The 20,175-nt window shown below is 37.5% G+C and overlaps 1 protein-coding gene across 3 annotated transcripts in view; it reads left to right on the plus strand.

Moving 5' to 3' along the window:
• SUPT20H (SPT20 homolog, SAGA complex component) overlaps positions 1 to 20,175 on the plus strand; it is a gene marked incomplete at its 3' end in the record, with an annotated part of 54,267 nt that overhangs the window by 30,362 nt on the left and 3,730 nt on the right. The window contains exons 13-23 of one of the 3 annotated variants that reach the window (XM_080661875.1): positions 3,368 to 3,439; positions 7,450 to 7,601; positions 8,412 to 8,438; positions 9,009 to 9,041; positions 9,616 to 9,733; positions 10,488 to 10,587; positions 10,718 to 10,876; positions 12,799 to 13,105; positions 13,545 to 13,699; positions 16,559 to 16,614; positions 19,830 to 19,952. In XM_080661875.1, coding sequence (XP_080518001.1) covers positions 3,368 to 3,439; positions 7,450 to 7,601; positions 8,412 to 8,438; positions 9,009 to 9,041; positions 9,616 to 9,733; positions 10,488 to 10,587; positions 10,718 to 10,876; positions 12,799 to 13,105; positions 13,545 to 13,699; positions 16,559 to 16,614; positions 19,830 to 19,952 — 1,302 coding nt within the window. Of the gene's footprint in view, positions 1 to 3,367; positions 3,440 to 7,449; positions 7,602 to 8,411; positions 8,439 to 9,008; positions 9,042 to 9,615; positions 9,734 to 10,487; positions 10,588 to 10,717; positions 10,888 to 12,798; positions 13,106 to 13,544; positions 13,700 to 16,558; positions 16,615 to 19,829; positions 19,953 to 20,175 lie in introns of those variants that run through there. The other 2 variants (XM_080661873.1, XM_080661874.1) reach the window with 2 other exon arrangements.

Raw genomic sequence — 20,175 nt, forward strand, 5'->3', positions numbered from 1 at the left:
GCTTTTCTTTCATATGCGGGCTGGTTCTTTGTCTCCCCATGGTCTCTCTTCTCTGGGTGTCTGTTTATGTAGTTCTCTCTTTCCTTTTTGTGAGGGAGTGTAGAGCTCCTCTGAATCTGCTTGCTTGCTGCACTTGGGTACCCGTGTTCTCAGGTTCGCAGCTTTTCAGCGGGTGCTGTAGTTGTAGATTCCCCGGGCTTTTCAGGCATCCTATAACATCCACTTTCCCCTTCAAGATTGCTCTGTCTCCGCGTCCGAGCGGGTCGCTCCAGGAGGAAACCCAGCAGCAGTGTGTGCTGCCCGGTCAGGGGTACCTTGTCCAGCAGTCCCCCACAGTCTCCTGGAGTATAGCTGTCCCTCAGCTCACCAACAAACGCTCCCCGTGCGAGCACACACTCTTCCCTTTTTTTCTCACACACTATCTTGCAGTCTGCCTTCCTGTCAGCAGCCATCTTCCTTGCCCACCTTACTCTTAAAAAACAAAATGATGAATTGTTTTTTAAATAAACTCCTCAGTTTTAGAATCTATATTCTTCTTTTACATTTACTTGTGTAATAAGACTGTAACTCCTTAATATAGGTCTGTGTTTAAAGCAAGAATAATAACCAAGGAATTTTGAAATGAGGGAAAAGATGATACATCTATACTAATAAAAACCTATTTGGTCATCACTCCCTCATGCCGTGATGTCCTCACGCCATACAATCCATCAGCAGGAGACTGTGTGCGCAGTGGGCACACGCGGGTGGGTAGGCCTGCATGCACGGTGAGGTGCGTGCAGGTGGGCAGGGACTTGACGCTGCACCCGTGATGTGGAGGGAGGTCCCAGCAGATCCACGCGGCGACGCCGGGGGTCTGGCGGCTTCACGCAGCACAGAGGTGGGGCCCCCGGCTGTAGCCTACCTTTTTGGGGCAATCCATCGAGCCCCGGATGGGTGGGTGGCCTTACCTCTTTGAGGAGATCAATCGCGGGGCTCCCGCACTGTGAGAGGGCACAGGTCAGGCTGGGGAACCCCCAGTCCCCACCCCCTAGTGCATGAATTTTGTGCACTGTGCCTCTAGTATTATATAACATGCATAAAATGCTTCTTTTTGTTTTTAATATTTTACCATAATTTTCTGGTAATGCTTCTTTTCTCAAATGGGTAAATTTAAAAGTTAACAGTATTAGAGCAGTGGCCAAGATGAGGAACCTTGGGTGGCATTCTTTGCTGATCTATAATATGTATGATCAAAGACAGGAAAGGGATCTTCTGATGTCTCTAGTTATTTTATTTTCTTATTTCTTTCTCCTGCATTTTTTATTATTTACTCAACTTTTTATAATTTGTTAGATATTTTAACAGATGTTTGCTCTTCTGCATTCTTTCCAGTCTATCACATGTAGTATTCTTATTATCTACTAGAGTCTTGCACTCGGGGCGGGGGGGGGGGGGGGTCTCTCAGCCCAGCCTGTGCCCTCTTGCAGTCTGGGAGCCCTTCGGGGATGTCCAACTGATGGCTGGGGAGCAGGCCTAAACTGGCAGTCAGGCATCCTTAGCACTGCCACGGAGGCGGGAGAAGCTCCTGCCACCGCTGCTGCGCTCACTGGTCATGAGCGCAGCTTCTGGCTCAGCAGTGCTCTTTTTGTGTGAGAGCACTAACCACCAGGGGGCTCCGTTGAGCATCTGCCCCTGGTGGTCAGTGCATATCATAGCAACCAGTCGATTTGCATATTAGCCTTTTATTATATAGGATGATTTTTTAAAAAATAGTGAAAAGCACAAAGCCAAAGTCATTAAAAGTAGCCTGAATATGTAACTCAATAGAGTAAGCCACATTATCTTTTGGTACTCCTCTGAGAATGCAGCCTGCGAAAGAGATATTTAGTGTAAATACCAAAGTGTGAAATACAGATTTAGAGGGCAGGCTGGATATCTAAAGCAGTGCTTACCAAACTTGAATGTATATATGAATCACCTGGATTGCTGGCAGATTCCAATTTAGCAAGCTTGGGCTCGGGCCTGAAATGCTGCAGTGCTGACAAGCTCTTAGGTTGTGTTGTACTGAGGTCCACAAACCATACTTTAAGTAACAAAGCCCTAATACAAAGTTTCTCAATCTGGCTTGATTAAATGAAGTTGTCCAGGATACCAGTTAAACATATAGATTTCAAGCTTAACTTCATACTTAGTGACTAAATTAGATCTCCTGGGTAGGGACATGGAAATCCCAATTTTTACCAGGTACCCAGGTGAGTCTAAGTTACTCTTAAGTTCATAGTTAGCCCTAGCCAGTTTGACTCAGTGGATAGACAGTTGGACTAAATGGTCCCAGTTTCAATTCTGGTCAGGGGCATGTACCTCAGTTGCAGGCTCCTCCCTGGCCTGGGCCCTGTTTAGGGAATGTGCAGGAGGCAACCAATGTGTTTCTCTCACATTGATATTTCTCTCCGTCTTTCCCTCTCTTTTCCACTTTCTCTAAAAATCAATGGAAAAATACCCTCAGGTGAAGATTAAAAAAAACCACAAACAAAGTCATGGTTATCAGAAATACGAGAGCATTTGACTTGCACAGACTAGTAGGAAATATGCAATATATATGGCCCCAGTCTGACTAAAAACTGGACAAGGTTCATACAGATTTGATCAACTTTAATTTAACTTCCCTAGTTTCCTTCCTGTTTTGTCCCCACTGTTACATGCTAACTCCTGTTTCATTAAAAATCCAGCCAAAGGAAAAGGTCCTGATCCTAATCACCTCTTAGACATTCTGATTTTTTTAAAGGACAAATGTGATAACAGTTTATGGAATAAAAAGAAGAGGCATTGTCCAAGAAAGCACTGTGTTTATTGTGTTTGTTTAATGGCAAATAATTTGATTCTAATTTTGTTTTATTTTAAAAATCAGTGTAATTGAATATATCAGGAGAGTTTTAAACTAAAGATAAGTAGTCGGTGATATTAGTGACTCAATAATTCTTGTGCTAAAAAGTATATTGTACTAGAGGCCCAGTGCACGAAATTCATGCACTTGAGGGGGGTGGTGTACCCAAAGCCCAGCCTGCACCCTCTCATAGTCCGGGATGTCCAATTGCCAACTCAGTCTCACTCCCTGTGACATCCTTAGCACTGTCCTCCACTGCCGCTGCGCTCACCAGCTGTGAGCACTGCTTCTGGCTGAGTGGCGCTCTCTCTGTGGGAGCACACTGACCACCGGGGGCAGCTCCCTGGTGGTCACTGCGCGGCATTGCGACTGGTTGTTCGCTGTTTGGTTGATTTGCATGTTAGCCTTTTATTATATAGGATTGTTAAGTTACTTAGATTCTTCTCTTTGGTCTTAATACTGATTCCATTATATCTCGTGTCTCTTGATTTGATTGCTTAGGTGGAGAAATATGCTAAAGTGGAAAAGTCTATCAAATCTGATGACTCACAACCAACAGTCTGGCCAGCCCATGTAAGTAACAATTATAGTCTTCATTTCTAATGTTCCTAATCTGGGATCTGAATTTATTAAAGTGTGGCTTCCAGTTTAAAGGGCAATTTTAATGCATAACTGCATGTTTACTTTTGCTTTGGTTGCATATTGATAGTTTTGATTTGTTTTGCTTCAGATTAATAAGTAGTAAATTATTTTAAGTATGTTTCTTAAGGAAGTATTCTATGTAAGTTTCCCTATTTGTAATAATAGCAGGAGAAATGGGCATAATTTATTAAATAAAGTGAATCTGGAAGTGAAATGTCTTCCTATGGCCAGATCTGTTAGTATGTCATTTATGTCTCATTTTTGTTAATTATGATTGTGCCCACTAGAGAAGGTGTTTGTCTGGAGTCTAGGAAAGAAAGGTTTAAAGAGTTTATCTGAGCCAAAGCTGAAGGCCAGATCTAGAAGCAAAATCTCAAAAGATTGAGAGAATACCCTAAGGAATAAGTTTTATAGCTTACTTTATATATTTTAATTAAAGGGGAAGACAAGAAGGAAGGTTACATGAAAGCCATTGGTGGTAAATTATGGAGGCAGGAGAAAGTAAAGCAGGGAAATCTCTTGAATTGGATAAAAAGTAAAATAGTGGTAAATTTTTTTTTTCCACTGGTGGCTGCAGGATAGTTAACATTGAACATAACATGGTTTACAGAGTTATGCAGGTCAAAGATAGGAATTATGTGGTTGTCTTACCGCGGGCCTGGGGTGTTTATCTCTGGAGGTTTGAGGAAGAGATCATTCTGACATTTTAAGTATGTTATCCTAGATGCACAAAAACAATGGATAAGATTTGCTTAAGGTAAAGATTAATCTATCATAAATAGGTGCTAGGACCCAGCTTTCATTATAACGTAATCAGGAGTTTTTATGATCAGAACATCCCATGTGGTTACCTTCACTTATTGAATTTGTCAGGTCTGCCAGGTAGTCCCCCCCTTTTTAAAAAATTTCATTTATTGATTTGTTGTTGTTAGTGAGAGAGGAAGGGGTGGGGGGAGAGAGAAATATCTATTTATTGTTCCACTTAATTTATGCATTCATTGGTTGATTCTCTCATGTGCCCTGACCTGAGATCCAACTCACAACCTTAGTGTATTAGGAAGATGCTCTAACCAACTGAGATACCTGGCCAGGGCCAGTCTTTAACCATTAAGTATGTTAGCCATAGATTTTTTTTTTTTTCTGTAGATGCTCTTTCTTGAGAAAGTTTCCCTCTATTTCTATTTTTCTAGTGGTTTTTAGAAATCATGAACAAATGTTGAATTTTCTTATGTGCTTTTCCTGATATCAGCTGATATCTTGAGATTTTTCTTTTAAAAAAAACACCAAAAATCTTTATTTTTGAGAGTATTACAGATGTGTCCCTTTTTTTCTCCCCATTGCCCACCTCCACCCAGTTTCCATCCAACCCCAAGCCTTCATCACCTTATTGTGTATCCATAGGTAAAACATATATGCATATAAATTCTTTAGTCAGTCTCTTCCTGGCTCTACTACCCACTTCCCTCTGAGATTCGTCAGTCCGTTCCATGTTTCCATGCATCTGATTATATTTTATTCATTAGTTTATTTTGTTCATTAGATTCCTGTTCATTTATTTTGATTTTTAGATTCAGTTGTTGATAGATATGCATTTATTGCTATTTTACTGATCATATTTTTTATCTCCTCCTCCTCCGCCCTCCTCATCCTCCCCCCTTTAACATTTCATGTAATACTGATTTGATGGTTATAACTCCTTTAGCTTTTCCTTATCTGGGAAGCTCTTTATCTGACTTTCAATTCTAAATGATAGCTTTGCTGGGTGGAGTAATCTTGGTCCTTGCTTTTCATCATTTTGAATATTTCTTGCCACACCCTTCGGGCCTGCAAAATTTCTGTTGAGAAACCAGCTGACAGTCTTACGGGTGCTCCCTTATAGGTAACTAACTGCTTTTCTCTTGCTGCTTTTAAGATTCTCTCTTTGTCTTTCAACTTTTGCATTTTAATTGTGATGTGCCTTGATGTAGGCTTCTTTGGGATCATCTGTTTGGGACTCTATGTGCTTCCATATCTATTTCTATCACCAGGTAGGGAAATTTTTCTGTCATTATTTTTTCAAATAGGTTTTCTTGATTCCTCTCTTCTCCTTCTGGGGCCCCCATGATGCGAGTGTTGGTACCCTTGAAATTGTCCCAGAGCCTTCTTACACTATGTTCATATTTTTGGATTTTTCTTTTTGCTGTCCTAATTGGGTGTGGGTTTTTTTGCTTCCTTATATTCCAAGTTATTGATTTGACTCAGCACCCTCTACTCAACTGTTGAATCCCTGTAAATTATTCTTTATTTCAGTTAATGTATGCTGCATTTCTTGCTGGTTCTTTTTTATGTTGTTGATCTCATTAAGTTCCTTGAATTTCTCATTAATTCCTTGAGCATCATTATAACCATTGTTTTGAAGTCTGTGTCTTTTAGTTTTCTTGCTTCCATTTCCTTTAGTTCTTTTTCTGGAGATTTCTTTCATTTGTGACATATTTCTTTGTCTCTGCATTTTGGCTGCTTCCTTGTATTTGTTTCTATGTATTAGGTAGATCTGCTATGTCTCCTGGACTTGGTAAGTGTCATATAGGGCCCAGTGGCTCGGCCTCACCAGTTGCCTGAGCTGGGCACCCCAGCAGCACCCCTGTGTGAGCTATGTGCACTGTTATAAGATAGGTGAGCCTTGATTTGTATTGGCATCATTGGGAGGGATTGACCCCCATGCCAACTGGTTGTGCTAATCAGCTGGGACTATAGTTGAAGAGCTGCTGTGCAGGAGCCAAAGAGCTTCCCAGATAAGGAAAAGCTAAAGGAGTTCATCATCATCAACCCTATGGAACTGGACTTGGTTCAGTGGGGCTTTGGTGCTCACTGTGTCCACCCTTTCAGTGTCAACTCATGAAAGTGGTAGGGTTGTAATCTCGTGTGGTTGAAGTTGACCACCAGTTTGGAGCTTCCCAGGAGGTACAAAGTCAGCCTCTGCTTGTGCCCTACCTGGGGCCACCCAGTATGAGTTACAAAGTGGTCTGTAGATGACTGCTATTTATGTTGAGTTTGGAGGTGCCCAGGAGAGGCCAAGCTGTGAACCTGGGTGGGCTGTGGCTAATTCAGGGCCTGGGGCCACTTACTGAGAAGTACCTGGAATGCTGATGTCAGCTGCTACTTGTTTGAGAGATTTTAGGAAAATCCAAAGTATGAGGCAGGAGAGGCCAGTTGTATGGAAAAGCCACTGGAAATGGCTTGGATGAGCTTGCAAGTAGGGATGGTGTCTCGGGGAATCACCAGGGTGGGTGAGAAGTGTAAGCCATGTTAAAGGAGTTTCAGATATGGCCCAGCCTGTCAGCTCTGTGGTAGGGAGAGCTCAGCACAGAAACACTGGCCTCTGGCAGCACTTCTGTCTAGAAGAAAGCTGCCTCTCCAGCTTTTGCCCTGATTCCAGACAAGTTAGTTCCTCCCCAGATGTCCCAGGTTCCTTTCAAACTGCTGCTCCAGCACTGGAACTCAGAGGGAGTAAGTCTAAGTAAGTTTGGAAGTGGGCCCTTTAAGAGGAACTGCCTGGGACTCCCCCCACCTTCATGTCACTCAGCCCAAACCCCTGCTCATTTTTATAGCTAGAAGTCATGGGGACTTTTCTTTCCAGCTCTGGAACCCTCTGTTCCTCAGGAAAACTTCCATGGCCAACATATCCCTCCTGATTTTAAACTGCCACACATGGGTATGGGACCAGCCAGGTCCACAATTCCGCCCCTCCTACCAGTCTTGATGTGCTTCTTTAATTTCCAGCTGTAGGACTTCCATTCAGCTAGATTTCAGGTGGTTCTGAATGATGATTGTTGTATGTTTTGGTTGTAAATTTCGATGTGGTTGTAGGAGGTGGGGAGTACAGAGTTTACCTATGCCACAATCTTTACTGGATGTCTCCGTAGCCCCCTTTTGTTCATAATGGGATGCTCTAACTTTTTCAGGATGTCAAAGATGATTATGTATTTGAATGTGAAGCTGGTAATCAGAAAACAAAGCTGACCATTTTTCAGTCACTTGGTGATCCTCTTTACTATGGTAAAATTCAGCCATGTAAAGAAGATGAAGAGATTAACAGCCAGATGTCTCCATCCCAGTGAGTTCTGTTAAATACATGTAATTGACAAAAACAATCATCAGAATTTATTTAGCAACTACTGGTAAACTATTAGTGAATAAAATTTCCCCCTTGGTGATTCATTTGTTACTTAAATACACTTACTAGATTTGGCTTCCTAAATTTATGAACTACATATATTTAGTACAAGGTACCAGTATTTAGTTTTGTTTTTATTAGTTTTCTATTTTAATCAAGTTGATGATGTTTTAAAAATAAGAAATAACATAGAGGAGAAAAAAGCAGGGATCAGATCTGTGTTAAATCCTTTATAAAGTCTTTATGTACACAAAATACTAATTGAAACTGCAGTAGAAAGATGGATTTTAAAGAATAACCTCACCAATACCTAAGTAAAAGCCTATGGGAGGAAACAGTAGCAGTCATGAATACTCCACTAATTTTTTTTTTACATTAGCAGTTTCTGTTGTATACTAAGTAGAAGGATCTGATATTTTTATTACCTTTATTTTTATTAATCTTCCCTTTAAAGATATATATTGGTCATTTTAAATCAATTTATGAACTTTTCTTAAACACAAGGGAGTAGTAACATATATTCTTATTTTAAAAAATTAGTTAAGAAAGCTACCCAAATAGATTTGACAAGAGGAAAATAAATTTTTTTGCCTTATATTAGGGAATTGCTGCAAAAATGCTGCATGGTTTATTATCTTTCAGTCATTCTCCATATTCATAAATTATTTGATTTAATAACTGTGAAGTTAAAGTTTGAGCTGCATTAACCAGGTTTTTGTTTGTTTGTTTTTTCTACATTTTATATTTCAGCTCCTCCACAGAAGATCATTCAAATTGGTAATTAAAAAAAATAAACTCACTATTAAAATCTGTTAAGAAAACATATAAATTTCAAACTCTTTAAAGACTTAGTGAAGACATTTTTTTTCTGAGTTGCCAATCAACTATCTTCCTTATCTAAAATATATTGTGTTCCTGCTATGTAGACTAATGACTTCTAAAACCATTGGTTGCGATAATCAGTTGGGACTATAGCTGAAGAGCTTCTATAGGTTAAAATGAAAAGAAGGCCTTGCACACAGTTCAGTGAATTTTGTTGTAGAACAGACACTTGCAAAGTTGTAAAGCACTTTTTAACTTTCAGCCCAGATTATGTTTTGATACTTAAGTTCTGTGGCAAAATAAATCTCCCTTAAATTAAAACAAATTATTCACAGTATTATTTTATTGCATGCCAAACTTTTTTATTGTTCACAATTTTAAATGTATTTTAAATTTTGTTTATATCTTGGCAGATTTTAATTTATCAAGTTACTGTCAATAAAATATGGAAGCCTTCAAAAGTAATTCCAGAACTCCCTAAGAGAACTCTATCTAATACTTTTCTTTCTTTTTAAAATATTTTAGGTTCATTATAGGATCAAAGACTGATGCTGAAAGGTAAAAATACTAGCAACTTTATTTTTGATCTGGATAGATATGAAAATCTTCCCTCTCAAAGGATAAAGAGTACTTCATTAGGAATCAAAAGTTTGATTTTAGTTATGCCATAGGTTTTACTAGGATTTTAAAAAATAGAATTAGGAAAGTAACAATGAAAAGAATAATGTTTAAAATACAGCTTTAGTTTAAATTTAAAAATGTAGACATAACTATGGTGGGTAAGGAAGATACTTTCTATGTAGCACTTTAATCAGAATGTTAAGTGAAAGTGGTAATTTTTTTGACTGCTTATTGATTAAAAAATAACCCATGTAATTTCTGTATTTGAAATAAGATACTGAAAGTATATTTTAAGATTGCTAATTTTAGTGCAAAAGATTTGGAGCATTAGCTTGTCATTGAAAAGATTAAAAGAGTACTTTTAACAGAAAGGTAAACTCTCAAATTTTAATTTTTGTGTTAAGTTGATAGAACTTTTTAATTAACAGTTTTTGTTTTCTACATAATAAATTGATGTTTAAAAGAGTTAAGTAATTCTTACCTGTTTTTTTTTCTTTTTCTAATATTTTAGGGTAGTTAATCAGTACCAGGAATTGGTCCAGAATGAAGCCAAGTGTCCAGTCAAGATGTTGCACAGCTCCAGTGGCTCAGCCAGCTTGAGTCAGCTTTCTCCAGGGAAAGAAACAGAAGTGTGTGTTTGTTTTCTTTTTTATGCCAAATATTGTGTGTTGTTCGTTATTTGTGCCTAATTGTTTCTCAAGTAATCTGAGATATGTTATTTTTTGAGGGATGTAGCAATTGTTTCGTTTTCATTGTACTTTTAATTTTATTTAACTTTTTATAATGGAAATTTTCAAATATGCACAAAGGTAGAGCAAAAGGTGTAATGAATCACCTGGCTTCCATAGTTATTACTTTTCTGGAAAAGATTTAAGGATTAAGCTTTGTCTCCATCTTACTCCTCTGCCCCTTTCTCACAAACTCTTTATCCCCACCCGCTAACTCAGAAATTTTTTCTTCATTGTTTATGTATAAGATGACCTTATTTGAAATTTATTCTTCTGTAAACATATGTAATATTCAGTTTATAACCACTGAAAGTACTTTGCAGTTTTAAAATGTTTTTTTTTTCTGCCCAGCTCAGTGGATAGAGTGTCAGCCTGTGGACTGAAGGGTCCCTGGCTCGATTCCAGTCAAGGGCACATGCCTGGGTTGTGGGCTTGATCCCCAGAAGGGGGCGTGCAGGAGGCAGCCAATCCATGATTCTTTCTCATCATTGATGTTTCTATCTCTCTCTCCCTCTTCCTTCCTCTCTGAAATAAATAAAAACATTTTTAAAAAATAAAATGTTTTTTCTTCTGGGAATTATAGTGGTATTAATTTATGAGATATTGATTTGACCTTAATTGTAACAAGTATACTTAATGTCATTGTTTTTTACAGCCTGAGACCGTGTCAGTTCAGTCTTCAGTACTAGGGAAAGGAATAAAACATCGACCTCCACCCATCAAACTTCCCTCAAGCTCAGGAAATAATTCCACAGGTATTACATTCCTTACTTTTCTGTAATCTAGTGTAAGAAACATCATATGGTCATAACTTGTTTTTAAAATTTTACTCATATTTTGATTTTCACAAAATTTTGAATTATAGGAACCAATTTTATATTCTAGGTAACTATTTTACGCCACAACAGGCCAGCAGCTTTCTTAAATCTCCAACTCCTCCTCCTGCTTCTAAGCCACCAAGTCTTTCTCGAAAGTCATCTGTAGATCTCAATCAAGTTAGCATGCTTTCTCCAGCTGCCCTGTCACCTGCCAGTTCATCACAAAGTGAGTCCTGATTTAAATTCTTACATTAACTCTTCATAAGCTTTAGCATTAGTGTTTCTTAGATAGCTTTTTTTGACCATTGAAATCTGGATGAACTGTGTACCCAAAATGTATAAGTTTTGATAATCTTGAGGCAAATCTCTTGTTGATTATATGTATTATGTGTTTAATATAATTGTATTAGTTTTTCTATATTTATGTATGCACTTTTGTATACCTTTCTTATAGACTTACAGCCTGTACATCTCCTTTTAAAAAATCTGGTAGTTAGATATGGCAGTAAAATTCCAAATTATTTTATTTTATTTTATTTTTTTTAAATATATTTTATTGATTTTTCACAGAGAGGAAGGGAGAGGGATAGAAAGCCAGAAACATCGATGAGAGAAAACATCGATCAGCTGCCTCCTGCACACCTCCCACTGGGGATGTGCCCGCAACCAAGGTACATGCCCTTGACCGGAATCGAACCCGGGACCTTTCAGTCCGCAGGCCGACCCTCTATCCACTGAGCCAAACCGGTTTCGGCCAAATTATTTTTTATTTCATTTTATCCTAGGGTCACTTTACATTTTACATAAACTATGCAGCTAATATGAAAAAAATGTCATAATAGTTCTTGTTGCAGTCCTGTCTTTGTATATGTAAGAAGCCAACTATTTCCAAGGTGGTGATACAATAAACTGAAAGCTAATTTTTCTGAAACACTCTTATAAATTGTCAGTTAGTAAAACGTGATGATTATAAAGCATTATTCTAAAGATACTAAAATGTAATTTTTAGTAATGAATACTTTTATTATCATTAAGAGTTATATAATAATTCTTTTGGGAGAATTTCTTCAAATTAATAAATATCTGGGATATTTCAATCCCAATTTGCAAGAAAGCATTCCAATTTTTTAGATTTTTTTTTATAGGTAATTAAAGTGTGCTGAAAGTTTTAGTACACTGCACAGTGATAGGGCGGTCTTCTTCTCATTAGATATAAACATCTTCATCTTGATAGCTCAAAAGGTGTAATTTTTCTGCCTTCTTGTTTTGCACAAAGAAAAATATATCAATTTCCTGAAAGTCTTATTCACACTTCTTATGTTGTGGGTATGAATTATGCTAATCTGCACACAGTTGTTACTTTAAGTAAGGGTTGAGTGACAGCTTCTGGACATTCACATTTCTTTCCTTTCTTTCTGCAGGACATGAAAGCTAAAAAAGAAAACACCTCAAGAGCTTTTGGTTTTACTTTTTTGTTTTTTGTTTTTTGTTTTGTTTTTTCTTAAAAAGTTGATAAACTGTGCATACTTCATTCACAACAGATTTTCTATACATTCTACAATTAAATAGAAGTACACAGTTACTGTTAATGATGCAGTATTACCTATCAAATATTTGCTTTATTACTGTGTTTTGTAAATTTGCTTGTCAGGATAAACTTGATGTGTTAGGACTTAAACATGTTTATTTAGGTGCCACATATGACTATTAACCATATGTAATTTATTAAATATGTTCAGAATTTATCTCAGACTGTTATAGAAAATAAGCAATATTTTTAAATGAAGTCCTAAATTAGTGAAATTGTAAATAACAAAAAATTAATTTGAATTCCTTTTAAACTTTTTAGGCCAAAGGTACCATATAGGAAAATAACTTAAATGAGTACTGTGGTAGAATACAAATGTATATTTTTACTGTTACTATAATAACATCTAATGGGATTTTTAGGTGATATACTGCATCCTTAATTGTAATTGAGTATAGCAACACTCATGTATCATGTGTAGAAATTAACACTTGCAGTTAACTGCTTTAAAAAAAAACTGGAACAAATTGTCAGTGCTAAGTAAAATTCCATTAACCTTATTTTTAAAAAGACTGGCCATTTATAACAAACTAGCAATTTTTATTTTTCTCAATGAGCAGGATCTGGAACTCCTAAGCCATCTACTCCTACACCAACCCTTTCATCGACCCCACACCCTCCTGATGCTCAGAGCTCAACTCCTATTATCCCTTCAACTACCCATACTCCCCAAGATTCAGGCTTCACCCCTCAGCCCACTTTGTTAACTCAGTTTGCTCAGCAGCAAAGGTCTCTGAGCCAGGCAATGCCTGTAACGACCATTCCTCTTTCCACCATGGTAACATCTATAACTCCAGGAACCACAGCTACCCAGGTCATGGCAAACTCTGCTGGACTTAACTTCATCAACGTAGTGGGCTCTGTTTGGTAAGTCTTTATTGATGCCCTGATTTTTTCAAAAGATATTCTCACCAATCTGAATGAATTCTCATTTGTGAAATTAAGAATAAATGTCATCTTACTGAAACTGAAAGAAAATACTTTAAATATGGATAGAAGCTATCTCAACCAAGTATGTTTTAATTTTAGATAATACATCTATTTATATGTAATCCCTCAATCAGTACTTTACTCTTTGAAATTATATTAAAACCTTGATAAATATGCAGTATGTGTACTTAATTTTAGCCAACCTTGCTATAACTTTCTAGCATAAAAAGGAAACAGTCTTGAAATTTATATTTAATATAGAATTATCTTACTGGTTTAATAGTGATGATGCTTTTTCTTTTTGTAATCTAAGGAATTAAGTCTCTAATTTTTTCTTTTATATTGTAAATTTAATGCTTTGTTTATTCTCCTGTAGTGGAGCTCAGGCTTTGATGAATGGTTCAAACCCTATGCTGGGCTGTAACACTGGTGCCATAACTCCTGCAGGAATAAACCTGAGTGGCCTTCTCCCCTCAGGAGGTCTACTACCAAATGCATTACCTGGTACAATGCAGGCAGCTTCTCAAGCAGGTCAGAATATATTGGATATAATAATCTCTTTAAAAAATTAAAATACATGCTAATGTAAAAATGTTATTTTAATGCTGTTATTAAAAATATTTAACATAGTCTCATGTTAAAAAGGCTCTTTTTTAAAGGAAAGGCTTATGTTGAAAGCCTTTAAAGTTCTGATATTTAAATTAAAAATCATCTAGCAATCAGCTTCTGGAAAGAAACTTGATAAGCCCCATAAATCTTTGCAAATTATATCTTTGCCTTCTACACATTATAATAAAGTTAACATTGATATTATTATCAGTGTAGTCTTACTCCAGGTAAAAGGAATGTATCTTGAAAGACGACATAGCGTGGCAATTAAAAGCCCCGTTCTGGAGGCATACTGCCTGAGTTTGAATCCCAGTTGTGTAACTTAACTTTTTGTGTAATCATGGGAAAGGTAGCTTTGTGCCTCACTTTTTCATAAATAAAATGTGGATAATAATAATAATACCTTATTACCTCTTAATTGTGAGCATTAAATGAGTATATACAGATGAACTGCTTAAATTATACCTTAGACCTAAGCATTAAAAAATATGCGCTGTCATCAATAGTAGTTTTATTGTAGTAGTAACTGTTACTACATATACTGGAAAATAGCTATAACAGCTTGTACTATTTTTTAATGCTCCTTAAGAGAATGTAATGTAATATCTTGGTACAATCCAGTTTTCTACTGCTGAGAAAAAATTTAATAGGAAAAACAAACTTGACATAGTAAGAAAATTAATCAAAAACTTTATATGACTTAAGATGATGATTTTCAACCTTTTTCACCTCATGGCACACAAACTAATTACTAAAATTCTGTGGCAAGCACACCAAAAAATATATTTTTGCTGATCTGACAAAAATAGGTATAATTTTGATTTATTTACAAAAAGAAATAATAATAGTAATTACCTACCCTTTTTGCTACAAAGTAACTTTTTAAAAAATCTGATATCTAGCCCTGGCTGGGTTGCTCAGCTGCATCGTCCCATACATCAAATGGTTGGGGGTTTGATTCCTGGTCAGGGCACACCCCAGTTGGTGAGCATACAGGAGGCAGCCAATTGATGTTTTGCTCTCTCTCTAAAAAGTCAATAAAAACATATTCTTTGGTGAGGATTGAAAAAAAATCAGGTGCCTATACTTGTATATAAGGATTTCTGGTACCAAGAATTGACCAATCAGATGCAACCTTATGATGCAACTCTATAATAAGACATATAGTTATGGTTCAAGACAGAGCATTCACACCAAACGGCTATCGTTGTGTAGACTGTTGTCATTTCCTTTATTTAACAATCTAAGCGAAAAGAGGTCCGTACCCCTTGCATGTCTTAAATATTCTTGCAGTACACCGATTGAAAAATCACTGACTTAAGAGAACCCAAAGAATATCATATAAGCATGTTAACATATTTCTGTAATTTCCTAATTTTGGCTGATGTTCTTATTTTAATGTGCATAAATGTGCTGTAGTGGTGGAAGCATTGAAAATCGAATCAGATATTGAATTTAGAATGTTCATATTTACATGTATCTCTACCAGTTACACATGGCTTCAGATGCTAACTGTGGGTCCTGAAAGAAGTTAGTTTTTCTTCCTTAGATTCCGTTTCATTTGATGTAAAGTCTGAGTAAATTTATCTAACTATAATAGGTATTTCAGATTAATAAATGAAGTGCCTTTGATAAGCAATAAGCATTATATAGATGTCATTTACCTTTAAAGGGAGTTTTGACAATTCTTTTCATGAGAATTCCTGGAAGTAAAATCAGTGTCATATTTTCATCTGATTATGCTTTTTTAAATTTCTTTATTCAAAAATTTCCTGCCTCTTACCTTTTTATTATTTACTTATTTGTTTATTTATTTACTTATTTAATCTGAGGCTATTTTTTATTGATTTGAGAGAGAGAGGAATGGAAAGAGAGAGAAACATCTGTGTGAGAGAGAAACATTGATCAGTTGCCTCCCTTATGTACCCACACCAGGAATCAAACCTGCAATGCTCCAGCCAACTGAGCTGCCTTGCCAGGGCCTGTCTCTTACCTTTTAAAATAAAATTTGCTTAGCAGACTAGATACATTTTTAATTAGTGTTCAAATTGGCATATATTGTTAGTGAGAAAAGTATACATGTACTTTGAGACTAGGGTCAGCAAATAAAAATATTACAGTCTAAACTAGATTTTACATTTTTAAAGATGTGTTTAAAATGTAAAGAAAAATGAGGAGGAAGAATATCCAACAAGACTTTTTCAGTTGGCCTACTGAAAATGTTTGCCAACCCCTGATTTATGATGTGCTCTATGTTGTCACAAAATTAACAGTATTATTTTCTATTAGTTTGACCCTACAAACAAAATTCATTGTACTTTAGTATTATTCATATTAGCATTCGGACTTTAAAATAATTGCATGGAGCACACTGGTTCTCAGAGATATATTTGTTATGATTACACCATGTACAACATAGTATATAGCACCTAGGAATGTCAATAGAGGCCAACACCTGAAAATGTGTTTGCATAACTGTGATAGTTTAATTATATTTATGGCCTCTGCATATGTCTAGATTACTTTTTCCAGCTAACAGTCAAAATAGTGATAAAGAAGTCTCAGTTTCTCAAATATAGAATAAAATATACATGTAGTGCTCACATCTTTGATCTCAGTATTGATGGGTATTGTTTTTAAGATCATTTTGAAAGTATAGAAAATAAAGCAAATCTATGCAGAAAGTACTTAAAATATTATATTTATATATACTAAAGTATAAAGTGTTTTCATGTTTAATAGATTTAATTCCCTATTATAACCAGGAATTGTATTTAATAGGTGTTCCATTTGGTTTAAAAACTACTTCAAGTCTCAGGCCCTTGAATCTACTTCAGGTAAAAATGAATCACTGCTCTTGATTAAAGTTTTCGTACTTTGATATTTTTGTTACAATGTATACCTATATATGTCAGCATTTGAAATTTTGAGATGGTTCGCAATCTTGTGAGGGTATGGTTATAATTGCTACCTTTGCATGGTTGAGAGGGTAGGAAGAAAGAATGGGTGTCCTACATATTGCACTTTCAATCAAGAACTGGATGCTTTGATACGGAGAATTAACAACTACAAAGTGAACAGTTGCCTACAATAGCAGTAGTACCTACACTTAAAAAATAATCCCTCTCTCAATAACCATTTTGTGTCTACATATATGTAGTACTTTTTGCTTACAAAAGATTTTGTACTTGAATAGAGGATTTAAAAATAGCTTTGTTCTTTTCCTGACGAGAATTTCTTAGCACAGTGCCAGGCACCTAAGAGTCATTTGGTAAATATTCGTTAGATTACAATTTGTGTCTAATGATGAGGCTTTTCTTTTTTTTTTTTTTTAATATATTTTATTGATTTTTTACAGAGAGGAAGGGAGAGGGAGAGAGAGCTAGAAACATTAATGAGAGAGAAACATCGATCAGCTGCCTCCTGCACACCTCCCACTGGGGATGTGCCTGCAACCAAGGTACATGCCCTTGACCGGAATCGAACCCGGGACCCTTCAGTCCGCAGGCCGACGCTCTATCCACTGAGCCAAACCGGTTTTGGCGAGGCTTTTCTTATAAATGATATCAATGCCAACATACAGAGCATATAAAGAGAGATCAAAAGTGGAGATTTCGTACACGTTGAGTGTGAACTTAAAATATTTATGGTGTTAGGCTCTAGGTCCTTTGTAAGGTTTGGACTCCAGGATTAACCTAGGTTGGTAGTTGATAGGATTATCTACAGAGAATTGAGAAAAGGTAGACAAGAATATAAAGATTTAGAGACACAAAATTGGGAAATAACAGTAAAAGACAGATCAAACTAATCTGGTATCCTATATAATAAAAGCTTAATATGCAAATCGACTGAACAGCAGAACAACCGGTCACTATGACGCGCACTGACCACCAGGGGGCAGATGCTCAATGCAGGAGCTGCCCCCCAGCCTGCAGGCCCCAGGCTGGCCAAGGCGGGTGCCAGTGGGGGACCCTTTGATCACCCCACTCGTCACCCCACTGATAGGCCCTGATCGCTGGCCAGACCTAGGGACCGTACCCATGCACACATTTCATGCACTGGGCCTCTAGTTCAGAAGTAAATTGGGAAATGTGTTTAGAGCCAAATCTTGAAACTTCTTATCCAAGATGCAAACACACTATTACTATATACAGACTGTAATTACAGAACAATTTACTTGTAATATGGATAAATTACATTGGTTTATTCAACTTTCCTACATATTGCTGTTGGAATTTCTGTCAGGGATTAATCTTAGTGAAACGAGGAATGGAATTCCTTAATAGAACTGATAATAAAGAATAACGACAAAGCCACCATAAAAATTAATTTTGCTACATTTATTATTGAATTGATTGAGGAAGGAACATTTGACCTGTGCTATGCCCAAATTTATTTAACAATAACTGTGCTGGGTGTAGAGATTTTTAACTCCATAGATCTCAGAATTCTGTATTTGGTATTTCTTTGGACTTTCTCTTAAGGACTTCAAAGTGCTTATAATTTAAACTCCTATAGAATAAAAAAGAAAAATCATTTGTTTCCTGATTCATTTGGAATTCCTAGTTTTAATTTTTAACAAGAATTTTTCTTTATACTTCTTTTTAAAACCTTTTTTTAATTTAACTTAATTTAGATTCTGAATGACAAAGCTGGTAATGTCTCCAAACTAAATATGGACATCTAATGCACTTTCTTTTCAGCTTTGGAATTTCTTACTATCCTATATAATAAAAGAGCAATATGCAAATTAACCATCACTGCTACACTCACAAGCCACGCCCACCAGCCAAATCAGGAGCGAGTATACAAATTAACCCAACCAAGATGGCTGTGGCCACGGAGAGAGCAGGAGCCTTGGGTTTCCCCAGCAATGGAAGAAGCCAAGCTTTCCGCCTGCCCTGGCCTGCCTTGGCCTCCACTTAAGGCTACAAAGTTTCAATTATAGAAGATAAATAAATCCCAGATCCCAGGGCCTCCACTTGGGTCGCTGGGGGGGCGTGGCCGGCCTGCAAACAACTATAGACTCCTTGCCCAGGCCGCCCCACGCCCAAAGGAAACCCCCACCCTGATCTGGGACACCCTTCAGGGCAAACCAGCTAGCCCCAACCAGTGCAACAGGCCTCTGTCCTATCTAATAAAAGATTAATACGCAAATTGACCATCACTCCAACACAAGATTGCTGCCCCCATGTGGACACAAGATGGCCGCCACAAGATGGTCAGCAGGGCAGGGCAGTTGGGAGGGACCAGGCCTGCAAGGGAGGGCAGTTGGGGGTGATCAAGCCTGCAGGGGAGGGCAGTTAGAGGTGACCAGGCCGGCAGAGGAGGGAAGTTGGGGGCAACCGGGCTGGCAGGGAAGGGCAGTTAGGGGCAATCAGGCTGGCAGGGGAGCAGTTAGGCATCAATCAGGCTGGCAGGGGAGTGGTTAGGGGGTTATCAGGCTGGTAGGCAGAAGCGGTTAGGGGCAATCAGGAAGGCAGGCAGGCGAGCAGTTGGGAGCCAGCAGTCCTGGATTGTGAGAGGGGTCCCAGATTGGAGAGGATGCAGGCTGGGCTGAGGGACACCAGCCCCCCCCCCGTGTACAAGTTTCGTGCACCGGGCCTCTAGTATTATATAAGCATCCATGAAGTCATGGGATCTGGCAAAGCTAGACAAATTTTGAGAGATGAATTTTCATAAGTATATATCTGATTTTCAATAGCTCTTGTTTACTTTCTAATGTACTTAATGCTGTTTTGTGTTGAGGTATAAAAAAGTTAAAAGCCATGTGTATATTTGTATATGTCACTAACTTGAAGCAGAATGATTTATGTTTGATAGTATTAACATATTTGAGAGCCCTTAGTAATAACACTTAAAAATTGTTTTCAAATCTTTCTTTTTAAGGGCAGAGATCTTGTTTTGTTTTTATTTTTGTTTGCCTCTGTTTCCTCAATCCCTAGAAGAGTACTTGACACATAGTGAATGTTCCAAAAATACTTGTGGAATAAAGAAATTTAAACAATATGAAATTGATTAATTAATGAGTTCATGTTTAAATTCTTAATAGCTTCCAGGTGGTTCACTAATTTTCAACACTCTGCAGCAGCAGCAGCAGCAGCAGCTCTCTCAATTTACACCCCAACAACCTCAGCAACCCACAACTTCCAGTCCTCAACAGCCAGGGGAGCAGGTATGTGCTTTTCTAGCTTTTCATGTTTTGTACTATAGAATTGTAACTTTATTTTGTACTAGAGGCCCAGTGCACAAATTTGTGCATGGGTGGGGTCCCTTAGTCTGGCCGGCGATTGGACCAATTGGGGAGGCTGGCCAGGGAGAGGGGCCGCGGGAGGTTGGCTGTGGGAGCAGACCACCAGGAGGCAGCTCCTCTGTTGAGCGTCTGCTCCATGGTGGTC

This window comes from Plecotus auritus (assembly GCF_963455305.1).
Source record: "Plecotus auritus genome assembly, chromosome: 3".
Classification (NCBI taxonomy): Eukaryota; Metazoa; Chordata; class Mammalia; order Chiroptera; family Vespertilionidae; genus Plecotus; species Plecotus auritus.